At 50.3% G+C, this 13,845-nt stretch overlaps 1 protein-coding gene across 1 annotated transcript in view; it reads left to right on the forward strand.

Moving 5' to 3' along the window:
- ST8SIA2 (ST8 alpha-N-acetyl-neuraminide alpha-2,8-sialyltransferase 2) overlaps nucleotides 1–11,662 on the forward strand; it is a 28,491-nt gene extending 16,829 nt beyond the window's left edge. Inside the window, exons 5-6 of the mRNA XM_032195067.1 lie at nucleotides 1,421–1,714; nucleotides 9,283–11,662. Of these exons, the coding sequence (XP_032050958.1) occupies nucleotides 1,421–1,714; nucleotides 9,283–9,571 (583 nt within the window). The 3' untranslated portion in view covers nucleotides 9,572–11,662. The remainder of the gene's footprint in view (nucleotides 1–1,420; nucleotides 1,715–9,282) is intronic.
- Nucleotides 11,663–13,845: the final 2,183 nt, after the last annotated feature.

A 13,845-nucleotide genomic window follows, 5' to 3' on the forward strand; every position in this document is an offset into this window, starting at 1 on the left:
AAGTCTATTATGAAGACAGCCCAATCCATCAGCGGCTCACGGAGGCAGTCCCCTGCGTGATGTGGGGACGAGGATAATGTCACCTCTGCCCCTGCTCATGGCCAGCTGCTCCAGCCCGGCTGCTGGCAGCTCCCTCCTGGCCATGGGGGACTGCACCCATTTGCATCCTTAAACAAAACCAGAGAGAGCAAAGGAGAAAACAGCCTGTTGCTCTTCTGGCAAAGTTTAGGGAGGGGTTTCATGTCAGGCAGCAAAGCTGTGAGAGAAAATTTTGCTGGGCATAAGGCGGAGTAGGACTGGGATTTGGGGTGAAGTCTCCCCAGCCACGTGTGCTAGTGCAGGGCTGGCGTGGACGGGCTCTTCCCACCATAGATTAGCTGAGCCACCACTCAAAATTGCATTTTCATGAGGAGCTTTGCTCCTGGCAGCCTTTTCAGTAGGGCTGGCCATGGCCAGCAGTGAATGGTCTCTGTCCACAGCTTTGCTCTTCAGACCCAATGTTTATTTTAAGCCATTTGACTCCTGCAGCGAGCACATCGGATGGGCTCAAGGACCCCGCATGCTGCTCGCTGGGTTTTCTTTCCATTATTTCCCCCATCTGCAAAGTGGGGGAAAATAGCAGTAATGGCTGGTTATGGAGACAGACGGTTAAGACACAATTCCTGCTCGTTAAATACTGTAAATTCACTGTAAAACACCACCGGAGAGCACAGTGTGCTGTAGGAACCCCCCATATAACAGGGGGGACCTGCTGGCGGTTTATCCCACAGCCCCTCCATCCTCATCCTTCACAGGAGCACAGGAGCCCCTACCCACCTGCACAGCCCCAGAGGAGGCAGCAATTAAAATGATGGAATGAAACTGGGTTTCTGAAGGTCACAGGCTCCAATCAGCCAAACCCCATGGAGCCCACGTCCTGTGGCATCCACCTCCTGCCGGTGTCATTGTCACTGCTGGTGCGTGTTCCACCTGGGGACATCTGCCAGCCTGCCCGAGCTGCTGCTGCTGCCGCGGGGCGTGCAGGCACTTACAGAGGCGAGCACCTTCCTTGCGTGGGAAAAGCCATTTCATTTTAAATCTGCTGTGGCAGCAAACAAGGGAGGTTTGTTGCTCTGCGTTATTTTTGAGCTGCACCAGCAGCAATACAGACCGTACAAACCCGCCCACAGTTACACGCGGCATTAGCATTGCCCAGAGGAACATGCACACGCGTGCCGGCATATTGACATAGCTCATCACTACCAGGTGAGAGCCTATCTAATTTATCACAAAGCCTCATTCTTCTTCCTTTCCCCATCCAAAAAGTGAGGGCAAATGGCACATCTGTCACTGTCCTGGCACTGAGCATCACCCCCACAGTATTTGCTAGTGCCCTCTCTCATATCCGCTGCAGAGGGCTGTTCAGTGTTTCCCCTCGCAGGTGCAACCTGGCCCCCGTCCAGGAGTACTCGCAGGATGTGGGCATGAAGACGGACCTGGTGACCATGAACCCATCGGTCATCCAGCGAGCCTTCGAGGACCTGGTGAACGAGACGTGGCGGGAGAAGCTGCTGCAGCGCCTGCACAGCCTCAACGGCAGCATCCTGTGGATCCCGGCGTTCATGGCCAAGGGGGGCAAGGAGCGCGTGGAGTGGGTGAACGAGCTCATCCTGAAGCACCGCATCAACGTCAGGACTGCCTACCCCTCGCTGCGCCTGCTGCACGCTGTCCGAGGGTGAGAGCACGGTTGATGCGCTCAGAGCCAGCAGTTCGTGAGCTTCCTGAGCTGGGTTTGTGCTGGAGGCAAACAGCACAAGCTGTTTCTTCTGCAGACCGCGAGGAAGACTCCACGAGCCGTGGCTGGGCCCTAAATGAGAACTGGAGACCACCTTGCAAGCGGGGGCTCCTCACTGGGCTGAGTGTGAGGTGTTATAGCTGTGCAACAGAGTCTGGGTCTGACGGTGCTTTGCTGGCTGTAAGCCTGGATGTCACCACAATCACTCCCCAACCTACAGTTAGGGCTTTCCTAGGGAAAATGTGTGTGTGCTGGCTAGTGACAAGGCTTGCTATCTTGGGCTTGAGCAACACGTGGGGACATCACCCAGCTCCTCACATCAGGGAGCTGGTGGTAGGTTGGAAAGGGCAAGACCCAGTAGTTCCTGAGTAGTTCTTGAGTAGCCCATGTGCTCCTCTACTGGTGCTAATTACAGTGCTCATCTCAGATGAACTTCTAAGGCAGAGAAAGGTCTGACATGGCCCGGCCTGCTGATCAGGTAAATAGGCTCAGGTGGTGGTGAATGGGTGTGTTGGGAAGGCAAGAAGGGGCTGCTGCAATTGCAGGAGTGGGGAAGGCACAGCTGGAGGTTACCTGGGAGGTTATAAAGGAATGGAGCCCCAGGGGTGAGACTTCTACATGAATGCCTTGGGGATGAGGTAGGCTCTCGCTTTATTTCTCTGGGGTGAGAGATCATTTGTTAGGTATTTAGGGAGAGCAGGCAGGTGGTGGCTTAGTGGCAGCCCCTTTGCAGCAGCAGTTCTCTCTGATCTGGACCCCAACCTGTTGCTCTCCCAGGCTGGGGATTCATTTGAGCAGGTGATGCTCCCCCCGCTCTAAGCCTCAGCACTAACAGTTCTTGATTACTTCAGGCATTTCTTCCCCCCCCCCCCCTGCACCTTCCAGCCTGAGCTTTTCGGAGGGGCTGCTCTCTGCTGACATCGCCTCGTGCCAGGGATGGATTGGGCACAGGGCAGGCCCTGGGGATGCTCTCAGGGTGGTTTCCAGCACGAGCCAGCCTAAGCCGGGCTCTGGCGTCACGGTGAATCCCAGGCAGCAGCAAGGCTTGAGGACAGCCAGGTCTGCCCTCCAGTGCCTGTGCTTGAGGCTTCCCTGGGCCTCAGAGGTTTTTTACGGAAAATGCTGGCTTTGAGGTAAAGAAAGGGAAGGAAAATGACACCACAACTCACGTAAAAGGGGGGAAAAATCACCCAAATTCTGAGCTATTTCTAGCTGTAATTGACTTACTTTCGTCTGTCAAAATAGAATTAAGCTCCTGTAATAAGCCCTTTAAATCAACAGGCTGCTAATCCTGTGCTGGCAACCGCTCCTGGTGCCAGCAGCTCCCTGCAGAAAGCTCTGTGAGGGTCTGCTGGGGCTGGGCACTGCTCCCCAGCTCCCCACGGGATGAGAGGAGGATGCCCCAAGCTGCCCAGCTCCCTTCCAAGTCAGGGGAGCTGCTGCCTGCCTGCCATCCTGCTTATCAGCCCTACAGCAGCAAAACAAGTATGCTGTTGATTAATGATTACTATAGTATATGGTGCAGTTTGGGGTGAGGAAGGAGTCTTTCCCCAAGTCAACCTGACCAGAATGACCAGGAGTTTAGTTATTTATTGTCTTTGATACTAATTTCTACAATTGTTGTGTATTTTTGCGTGATGAACTCTTTGCTGTTAGAGGGGCATGGTCTCCAACAACTTCCACAGCCCCCATCTCTCTGAGGAACGCAGCAGTTATAGCATTAAGCTTTTCCTTTGATGGATCTGAGATTTGTGCAATTAAGACACCCTGTGGAGTGTAGCATGCAGCTGAGAGACAATAACCCACAAAGGCTTCTGAACACCCTCTTGCACTGCAGTGATAGAGTTGTCCCTTCTTCTTTGCTGGATAGAGCTACCTTTGATTTATAATCTATCCTAAGTTGATTTGGAAACCACAAAGAAATGGGGAAGGTCTTTCAGCTAAGAAACTCTTTTAAGTATTTTTTTTTTTTTTTTAAGCAATTGCACTTTCTACACAAACTAATGTTATTTCAGCCAACTTCAATTCAGCTACAAAAGCGTTGCCTTTACTCTTCTTCCTTCACTTCCAGAGAAATACATTTGTAAGTTCTTGACTCTTCCTTGAACCGCAGAATTTATTGTCTTGCTCTGCTTTCCCCCAGACCAAAATGCATTTCCGTGGCAATTGAACACTTCTTCCTATAATTTGCAGTGCATTTGAGGCACTTGTAGAGTGTGCATCACTGAGATAAATAAAAAGCATTTTGCTTTTGTTGTCCTTAACAGCATCATGTGAGACACCACCTTCCCTGCTGTGCTGGTGCCTTAAATGTTTGCTGGTTGACTTTGTGTTGGTGGTTCTGGATGACCAACGCAGTAGGACAGAGCCTCTTCTCTCGCAGTTAAACTCACCAGCTCCGCTCCCTGCATGCCAAGAGTGGGGAGAGCCATCAGCATTTCAATGGAGGGGCTCAGGAACAAGCTTTCAAAGTGATGAAGCAGGGTTACAGCTAAGGAGCCTGTTTCCAGTGCCAGCTCCATGGGTTTTGGGGTGCATGACTCACTTCTGAGAGATTCTCTAAAATGTCTCCTGAGCGATGCTTCTGGCAAGCGCGGTGCTCATCTTCTGGCTGGGAAGCAAGCGAGCCCCTTATAAGTCATCTGTTAGCGTCTCCAAAAAGCCTTGTAATCCCCATTGCCAAGCAGCTTTTGTTAGAGAAATAACATGAAATGCAGGAAGCAGGGGGAAAATTGTGTCTGGAGGTCTGACTATCACGTTTTGCGGAGAATTCATGGGCGCGTTTCGGTTCGCCTCGTATAATCTAGTCTAGCTTTTCTCACCATGTCCATCACAAGACTCTCTTGGCTGTAACCAATTCTAATCCCATCAGATTTTATTAAGAGCTTCTTTAAAAAAATAAAATAAAAATCAATAGATCTTCCAGCTCCTTGGCTCACTCTCCCATTAGGTTTACCATCCAAGCAGCCGTGACAGCTCGGGCGTGCTCTCTGTGACAGCGATCACCTCGCGTGGTGCCTGCAGCTTTTGTAGCACGGCTCTGCCGTGTGTCCTCAGAAACACAGCTGGGTGGGACATGAGGTGGCTTCATCCTCACCTCAGATCTCTCTCTGGGTCCTCATACCCAAATAACATCTAAGTAAAGCCGTGTGTGGGTTAGATAAGCGGTATCGCAGGAAGGAACACTTCTGTGGGCAACTATTCTCACCCCTTCTGTACAAGCAAATGAGGCACGCTGTATCCAAGCTGGTGTCTGTCTCCACCAGGTCCCCATGATGCTTAATTGGTTCCAGTTAATCAGGAAGAAGATTTAGGTTTCTCTTCGTAAAAAGAAATGGAGAAGCATAGGAGGGAAAGGGAAAAGAAATAATGATTCTCTTCCCAGTTACATTCCTCCTCTTGTGTCTGCTTGACGATGGCTCAGCTTGATGTTGAGTACCCTCTGTGTCCACAGGGGCATTGCAAGTATCCAGACCTGGGTGAGGATGTGGTTATTCATCTGTTACCAATCTTTAGTCCCTCAGCATTGATTTCCTTGTGTTGGGACACTGTAACCCAAGCCCCATCTCCCCCTGCATGTGATGTTTGAAGTTTGGGCTCTGCCCAGGCTGGGGATGAAGCCCAGCTCCAGGTGCAGCTTTGGGACTCTCAGTGAGGACCTGAGGGTCAGTCCCCATCCAGCACAGATCTGGTCACTGCAAGGTTATTTTGTTGGAGGTGAAGGAGGAAACTGGACACACAGATGGATGGACAAGAAGATTTCGCTGTCCCCCTAGGCTCCAGCACTTCATCTCCTCTCTGTGCCGTTCCCTGCTGGCCCTGTCCTGGCGTGCAGCAGTGGGAGCACAGGGTGCCAGCAGGGTGCTGATTGCCTTCAGCCAGCCTCTTGCGAGCGTTAATGGGAGCAGGATGTGTGTGGCAGGCAGATAATGTGCTTCAGACACTCAGGGGCTAGCACCTCCACAACAGCTTGTGTTTGTATCGCACTTGGACAAATAAGCTCTTTTAAAAGGGTCTGAAATTGCATTATTTCAGCTATTCTGATTTGTATCACAAAATAATGCAGCCAATGCTGCTGAAACTTGATTTCTTCATTGACCTGGCTTTCTTTTACTCATTTCATCAGTGTGATAGATTTTTAGTTTATTTTATCCTGCTGTTTAACCCTTGCCTGGAGGGTACATATTACTTGAGGGTTTCCTTGGATATATCAGGAGGTGATGTGCAAGCACAGAGCAGGATCCTGTCCTTGCTAATGGTCCCAAACGCTGTCTGCAGGGAGGAGTCCTGCACCCAGCATTTTGGCACAAGCCAGGGCCAGATTCTGCCCCCCAAATTCAGTGCACTGGGCAATGCAGGAGGAGGATGAACACTGTCACTCCCTCCAGATACAGGTGGGAGCTGGGGCTTCCTACAGGTGGCTTTGGAGCATTTTGTCTCTGGAGGGATTCCCACTGGACCTCAAGAAATGAGCCACACACCAGCAGCATCGTTGGGCAGTTCTGCTCAGGAGACTTCTTGGAAACCTACTGGGAAATTGGTGCTTCTGTGATTGCCTCCATGTGCTGGAACCGTTAGGTTTTGCCTGGGTTTTGGGGAGGAGCAGCACTTTTCCCAGCGACCACGGAGGGACTGGTGAAGTCTCTTTTGCAAAACACCTGCTGTGTCCATGGTGGATGATACCTGGTGAGGAGGAAGCACAGGGTGCTGAGCTGCTCCTTCCAAAACCTCTGTCCTTGTCTAGCACCAAGTATCAGCTTGGGTAGGTGCTCAGCCCTATGTCTGGGCTGTTCCCTTACAAAAGATGGCCTCGATGCTCTGGTGGCATTTTCCATCTGTTGTTATCATGCTCATCCAAACAAGAGCTGTCTCAGGCAATTCCTGCCTGGCAGTATTATGGCTCTTATCCATAGCTGCATCCCACTCAGGTGTCAGACCATCTCTGTGGCTGCTTACACCCCTGAGGGTTTGTTTACGCTGCTTCTGAAGGAGGTCGGCGCTCGGAAGGGCTCTGAGAAAGGAGGCATTGAGTTTCAGGACTGCTCTTTGCTCTTCTCTTTTAATTGCTGTCTCTTTCCATAAAATGTTGCAGTTAATAGTTATGGTGATTGGTGTAGCCAATTTGAAAAATAATTACTGCCTGCTTCAAGATTATCTTTCCTCCTAATTAAAATCCCGGACCTCACATATTAAAGGTGTGCTGTTGACACAGCATCCCATGTGCGCCCAGACAACCTCATTTGGATTTACGGAATTAATTAGGTTTTATTTCCATCCCCAGCTGTTCTCTCCTGCACTGGGGATGTGGCCACTGTCTCCGTTGGGCAGTGGTGGGAGAGACAAGAGGGAGATCGTCCCACACTCCTGCCACAAAATGGTCATTAAAAAGTGTTCCCCAGCACTCATTAGAGATTTTCCACCTTAATTGTGTAAGAAGTGACTTGGAAGAGCTGTGGTGTGACCTGTGCTATGGTTTGGACATGATATATTGTGTATGGTATCTGTTATTTTCCTTCTAAGCATCTGAATTGCCACTGTCCACTGTGATATTGCAGAAAGGTTTGGAGTGCTCGGTGTTGTTGGGTTGTTTTGGCAGATCCCCTTCCTGCTGTGGCTGGGAGGGCTCCTTGGAGTGTGGCCCTTATCATTTTTGTCATTTTTAATATATCTAAAAAAAAAAAAAGTCAGCATTTTGGGCAGGCTGGGCAGGTACCCCAGTAGCTTGCTGAGCAGTGCCCTCAAACTGAAGGCTGCATCTTCCCCCAGAGCCACCCCCAATGTGACAGCTCCTCCCAGGTGGCTTCCCTGCTGCAGGAGGATACCCTAATCCAGCATTAAACAGCTGTGATAACCTCCTACTTCTCTGTGCACATCAGGGGCCTGATGCAATTTGCCTTGAAAAAATCAAGGAATCTGTTTGGCGGCCACTTGTGGGATGAAGCAGTAGCACCGCACCAAGCTTTGCTGTCCCCATAGCTCAGCCCCTGGGCAAGCCCACAAAAGGCCAATGGTGACATGTATTTTTGCTGGTTTCTCCCTACTTTCTTGCTCCTCTTCCATGCTGGGTGCTGAGGAGAGGAGTCCGGCAAGGAGGACATCCTTCCTCAAACACCACACTCATACTTAGTTAAGCTGCCGGTTCCTGGCCAGTTCTGGGGCGTTGGACCCCCATGAACCCGGCCCCTCCTTTCCGTGCATGCTTCTGGAATTTGATTCACCAGAAAAGTCAATTTTCCTCTTATCTCTCTGAGAACAAGCAAGTACATTTTGTGCCTTGGTTGCTAAATTTTAATGGCTTTCGTGAAAAGCTAATTTGCAGGATTATGGCTCTGCTCTCCTGCGGGTTCCTGCTGTCTGAGCCCCGGACCCTCGGGAGCCCAGCAGGAAGCGTGAATGAGGAGCAAGACGTGTCCCATGTTCAGTCACCTGCACCCAGGCCCTTTGAATTATCCATCACCAATAATCCACTGGCAGATCCCGCAGCGAGGGCTTGAGCAGGCAGCGGCAGCATCAAACATGTTTGGGGAGGAGGGAGTGTGCCTGGGGAACTCTTCCACACCCCCCCCCCTAGATCTTCTCCTTTCTGATTTTGCTCCTCGATGGTGCTCTGCCGCTGAGCAAACCAGAGAAATTGTCTGTGCAATAACGCGCTGAGAGCTGGAAACTTCTTATTACAGGATGTTGATACTGCAGGAACTTTTATCAGCAGCCCCAAAAATACAGCTGCAGCTCCTTTCTGCTCATGCAAGATGCCTCCTTCCCCCTATCTTTTCACCATCCCTAGTAAAAAAAAAAAAAAAAAAAAAACTAGCACAGCTTGCAACAGGGAGCGTATCTAGCTTGTGTATCGCGTCTTGCACATTGCAAGATAGCCAACTGTATGTTTTATGGACTGATGTTGTGAAGCCCGGTGCTGTGTTTTGATACAGGACCGCAGAGCAGTGGCTGCGTGTACCACGGGCACTGGAGCAGGTGTGTTTGAGCTCCTCCAGCCTGCTGACCCTTTATTCAAAGGCAAACGTTTTTACAGCCCTGTTGTGTTTACTGTCAGTAAAATCTTCATTGATCAATGAAAATCGTCAGCCGTGTGTGCGAGTGGCTGCTTCGAGGGGCTGCTGGAGTCTACTTGACGTGTGGATGGTTAGGTCTGAGGTATCGATCCCCTCGGTTGATTGGAAGGTAATTGTAGGCTGAAGTACCGAAGGTCAGCATTGCGAGCAATTTGTTTTTCATAACGGATTGCCGAGACATGAGATGCTTCAATGCCATAGCAACACGTGTGGTGTAACCGCCAGACAGAGAGCAGGAGATGCTTATTCATGAAGCATTCCCCAGAGAGGCTTTCTTGGCATGGAGAACTCTTCTGCTAGTCAGAAACCTCTCACTTTGAATCACCAATATATCTCCACTGGAGGCCAGGAAGGGGGAAAAATGCACAAGAGATGAGCTGTGTGCGCGAGCCCATCCACGGGGGCAATAACAGGCTTTCCTCTGCTGTCTTTTTGCAGGTACTGGCTGACCAACAAGGTGCACATCAAGCGACCCACCACCGGCCTCCTCATGTACACCCTGGCCACTCGCTTCTGCAACCGCATCCACCTCTACGGCTTCTGGCCCTTCCCCCTGGACCAGAACCAGCACCCGGTCAAGTACCACTACTACGACAGCCTCAAGTACGGCTACACCTCGCAGGCCAGCCCCCACACCATGCCCTTGGAGTTCAAAGCCTTAAAGACTCTGCACCAGCAGGGAGCCTTGAAGCTGACTGTGGGGGAGTGCGATGGGGCCACCACGTAGGGCGGCCCCTGGCCGCGTTCCTGCAGGCTGCACAACCAGGGCAGGCCGGGGAGGGGGCGGATGGGCCGGGTACGGCCTGGCGGGGATGGTTGTCTTTGTCAACGCGCAGAGCAGCGGCACAAATACATATACGTGGTACCTATATATATTGACCTGAGTATTATAACTGTTTGGTGTTCACCAAGGAAGGGGCAGGAGAGGTGCGGGAGCATCTGGAGTGGCCGGCCCGGGCGAGACCTCGTGCTTGCTGGGCTGGGAGCGGGCGTTCGAGCGACGTCCGAGGCGTGTGGTGGTGACCTTGGTTTTTGAGGGTATGTTAGGTGATGGGTGAACGTGAAGCCATTTGTCGTGACTGGTCCGAGGTTGGTAGTTAGTTTGTTCAGCCAAGACCGCCTGGCGTGCTGCAGCAAGGCACGTTCTTGGCTCCGTGCTCGTGGCGGGGAGGGAAGGGGCAGGGAGCGGGGTGGGCAGGGAAGGTTTGTTGGCGGCTCTCACAGCTGAGGAACACCCAGCGGGACCCGTCCCCTGCCAGCAGGGACCGGTGCCTGGCAGGGCAGCACGCAGATCTGATGAGCACAGCCTTTGGAGAGGAGAGGGAGAAGCCTCCAGGAGGCGGTGGATGAGCTGGGTGGACAGTTAGGAGGATTCTGAGGATGACTTTCCTCATCCTTTCTTAAGGAGAGATATAAAAGGGAAGGAGCAGAGATGCTGGAACGTGGCAGGAAGGTTTTTTGCTGCAAACCAATGCCATTAGTATTAAGTGTCTTACTGTGCCCCGGTCTAAGACACTCGACATCTGCCAGGGCTCATGAAAACCATAAGTACATCTAACTCTTAATTCCCAAAAGCTACCTGCTAAGCAGCCTGCCTTCTCTCCCCCTCCAAAAATAACCTCTGAAATATTGGTGATAGGCCTGAGACCCAGCCAAGCAGAAAGACTGCAGGACTTCAAGGGACTTTGTCAAGTCTAAATAATTTATTTTCACTTCTCCGCAAGGAGCCAGCACACAGCGCTGCATTACTGAAGTCCTGATCTATCCTTTCTTTCAAGCTCCAATTAGTTGTTGTTCTGAACAGTTAAATAGGATGTCAGATAGCTCTCAATGGGATGCTTGCGTAGTAATGAACGTCAAAGAAATAATTAATCTTTTCCCATGCCTTTCTGAGAGTACCTAAAATATGAAAAAGTTCTTACAACTGTGTTGGCTTTTCTCTAAATTTTGCATTCCTTTTTTGAGGGAAGTAACTAGATTGGTCTGATTAGCTCATTTAATTTTCTGCTTCCATAACCTCCTTGATTCATCTCCTAATTAGTGCTGGGTGCCAGAGTGCAGGTGAGTCCGGGGTTCAGCGAGTGCAATTTGGGTTTAATTTGTGTGCAAGCAAAATAATGCACAGCCGAGCCCTGGGCACGCGTTGCGATGCTTTTGCGGTGAGGTTTCAGCACCTTTGTGCCTCCTCCTACTGCTGTGATTTTTAAGTTGAAAAGTGTGCGTTTTGGGTCTGAAATACTTGACATTGTTTCTTTAAAAGCAGAGTGCTTTGAGTTGTAAAAGGAAGAGCTCTCTTTCATGTTTTGGGACGTAGACAGTATGATACCCGTAGGAACCTCCAGCCTGCTAATTAGTGTCAGATGAAGATGCCGAAGATTAAGGTGTAAGCAACATTATAGTGGATAAAAGTGGGCTAATCTGCCGCCAGGGGGACGTTTCTTTCCAACTCCAGAAAGTGATTTATTTTATGTATGCCTTTTAAGCCTGTTTTTTCTTTTTTAATTTTATTTTTATTGAGTTTAGTGACAGGATAAAGTTAAATCTGGCTGTGAACCTCAGCTTAAGCTGTTGAGGTTTCCTGAGACAGGAGGAGGCAAAGAGTGAAACTGCAAGGTGGAAGCCGTCTGCAGTGCCGAGGAGCATCCCACGATTCAGGAGTGGTTGCTAAATGGGATGACCCTGGTTTGTCCTGGTACAGAGGAGGGAGAGATGGGGATGAAGCCACAGGGCTGCTAAAGCCAACTGTTGTATTGAGGGGCCTGGGCCACGGTACTGATCGCTGTTAGCAAACCTTCTTTTTAAATAAAAAGGCAAGAAATGAAACAAATGTGCGATTATTATTTTTTTGATGTATCAACATGAGAAGTGGGGTAAGACTGTAAGATGCCATGCTGGTTAAATAGGGAGAAAATAGAAGGGAGAAGAGGGATTTCTCATGCCCTTGAAGCATCTTCTGGGGCAGAACCCAGGCAAGCTATAGGCAAATTATCCCAAAGGATGAAATTGCTGGTGGTGTTTCTATTCCCCTGTTTTAAATGTATTAAACCAGGACTGAAGCCTTGCAGCTGCTCAGATCAGTGGCAGAGCTCCCATTTCACCCAGCTGCCATCCAGGTTGGTCCCTGGCACAAGAAGCATCCAGAAACCTTCCCGTGCTTTAATGGCCATGTCAGGTCCTCCGGCGTGGTTCTCGGAGGGACTCCAATCCCAATCCCCACTGGCAATGTGCCGTGTCACCTGTTTCCAGCAGGCAGCTGGGACCCAGCCCTCCCAAGCTCCAGCAGGGAGGGCTGCAGAGCCCTCCTGCTTTCTGAGCTGGGGTTCACCTTCTCTGTGCAGGGAGCAGTGATGCTTGAGGCAGGTGGATGCTCTCCAGGTTCCCAAATTAACACCAGCTGCCCCAGTGCTGCCATGTGGGACTGCAATCAGCCACCAGATGCCAGGGGACTGGGCTGCTGCTTGGTGGATGCCTTTGTGCCAGTTAAGGCTCTTCTGCTGTTGAGAGGAGACAAAACCCATATGGATGCCATTCAGGTGTGTGTACTGCACTGTGAACGTGCTGGATGGCCCTTGGCTCTTCGCTCCTCCATCCTGCTGCTGCCTCTAGCCCAGACTAGTGGCTCTGGGATGTGTATTTCCCTGCTGTGGGCTAGGAATGAGTTTTCAAACCATAGCAAGCAGCTGATATTAGACCTGGACTTGTAAAATAGAGCTGAATTGGAATTTCCATGTGACTGAATCCAGAGCTAGGGCTGTGTTTGTGTTGCTGTGGCACTGGTACAGGGGTGCTCCTGTCCAAACCCGATGCCCTTTCCATCCTTGTGTGCCTCCTGTCTGTTCTTCCCTCACCACAGCTTGGGGATAAGGGCCTTGACTGCTCAGCCAAGCCACAGCCAAAAGCACAGCTGCCTGGATTGCTTTTCTTTTTAATCTTGGTTGGCTTTGTTACATCCCAGCCTTCTGATCTGCCGCTCGCTCGGAAGCCAGCCTGGGGATAAGAAGTGGCCTCGCCTTCTGATGCCCAGCAAGTGAGCTTGTGCTTTCCTCTCCCTTTGATTGCTCCAGTGATTTTCTTCCCTGGTGAACAAAGCTCAAGAAACAAGCCTACCATTACCAACCCAAAAACAGGGTTTTTCCAGCCCGAGGAATGGCCCTCTGGGACAGATTCAACTCAGCTCTGGCTGCACTTGTGCCATGGGGCTATGCCAAGGGGGATGCATGGCACAGAGCTTTCTGTTCCTGCTATGAAAATTCACATACTCCTCTGTGGATGCTGCTCTCAGAGGGGCTATCTTGCCCACACCTCATACTGGCACAGGGTATGGCTCCTCTGGTCAAGCTGCAGTCTGCGCAAAGGTCAATGATGCCAAGATCCCATCTAATTACTGCAATTTATTAATTTAACGCAGTGCTGCCTGCTATAACACTGACTTGTATTTGCCCAGGTGAGTTGCAGTGGCTTCTCTGAACTCTGTCTGCCTGAGGTGGTTTTTTTTTTAGTGCTGAGAAAACCACTGAATGTGTTTTTGAGACGCTGCTCTTGCGAACCTGACAGACACGATGTTTTGTTTTGAAGGTGTGATGAAAATTGTTTTCAGTTTTACACTGTTTTGGATGCTGCTTGGGAACAACACAGAGCGGTGGACTTCAGTCAGTCTGTTTTAAATTATATAAATTATATAAATATAAGTTGGCCCAAACGTAGATTCGTTTTTAATTTTATGCAAAACTTTTTAAAATGTTGCACCATCTACAGATCTTGTTATACAGATGCTATTTTTTGACCATCATTCCTTCTAAAAAATTTAAGCTACTCAATTTCATGCTGGAGAGGCTTGAAATATGGAAATTAAAGCTTAAAGCTCTGAAAGCTCTGAGATCCCCACCGGGATGGCAGAGACATGGTTATTTCAGAGTGCTTCTTGGCATCAGGAGGCAAAGCAGGTGTGTGACCTTGGTCTCTGGTGTGGTGCCTCCTTACACCACACATTGTTCAGCCCGT

This window comes from Aythya fuligula, chromosome 11, assembly GCF_009819795.1.
Source record: "Aythya fuligula isolate bAytFul2 chromosome 11, bAytFul2.pri, whole genome shotgun sequence".
NCBI lineage: Eukaryota > Metazoa > Chordata > Aves > Anseriformes > Anatidae > Aythya > Aythya fuligula.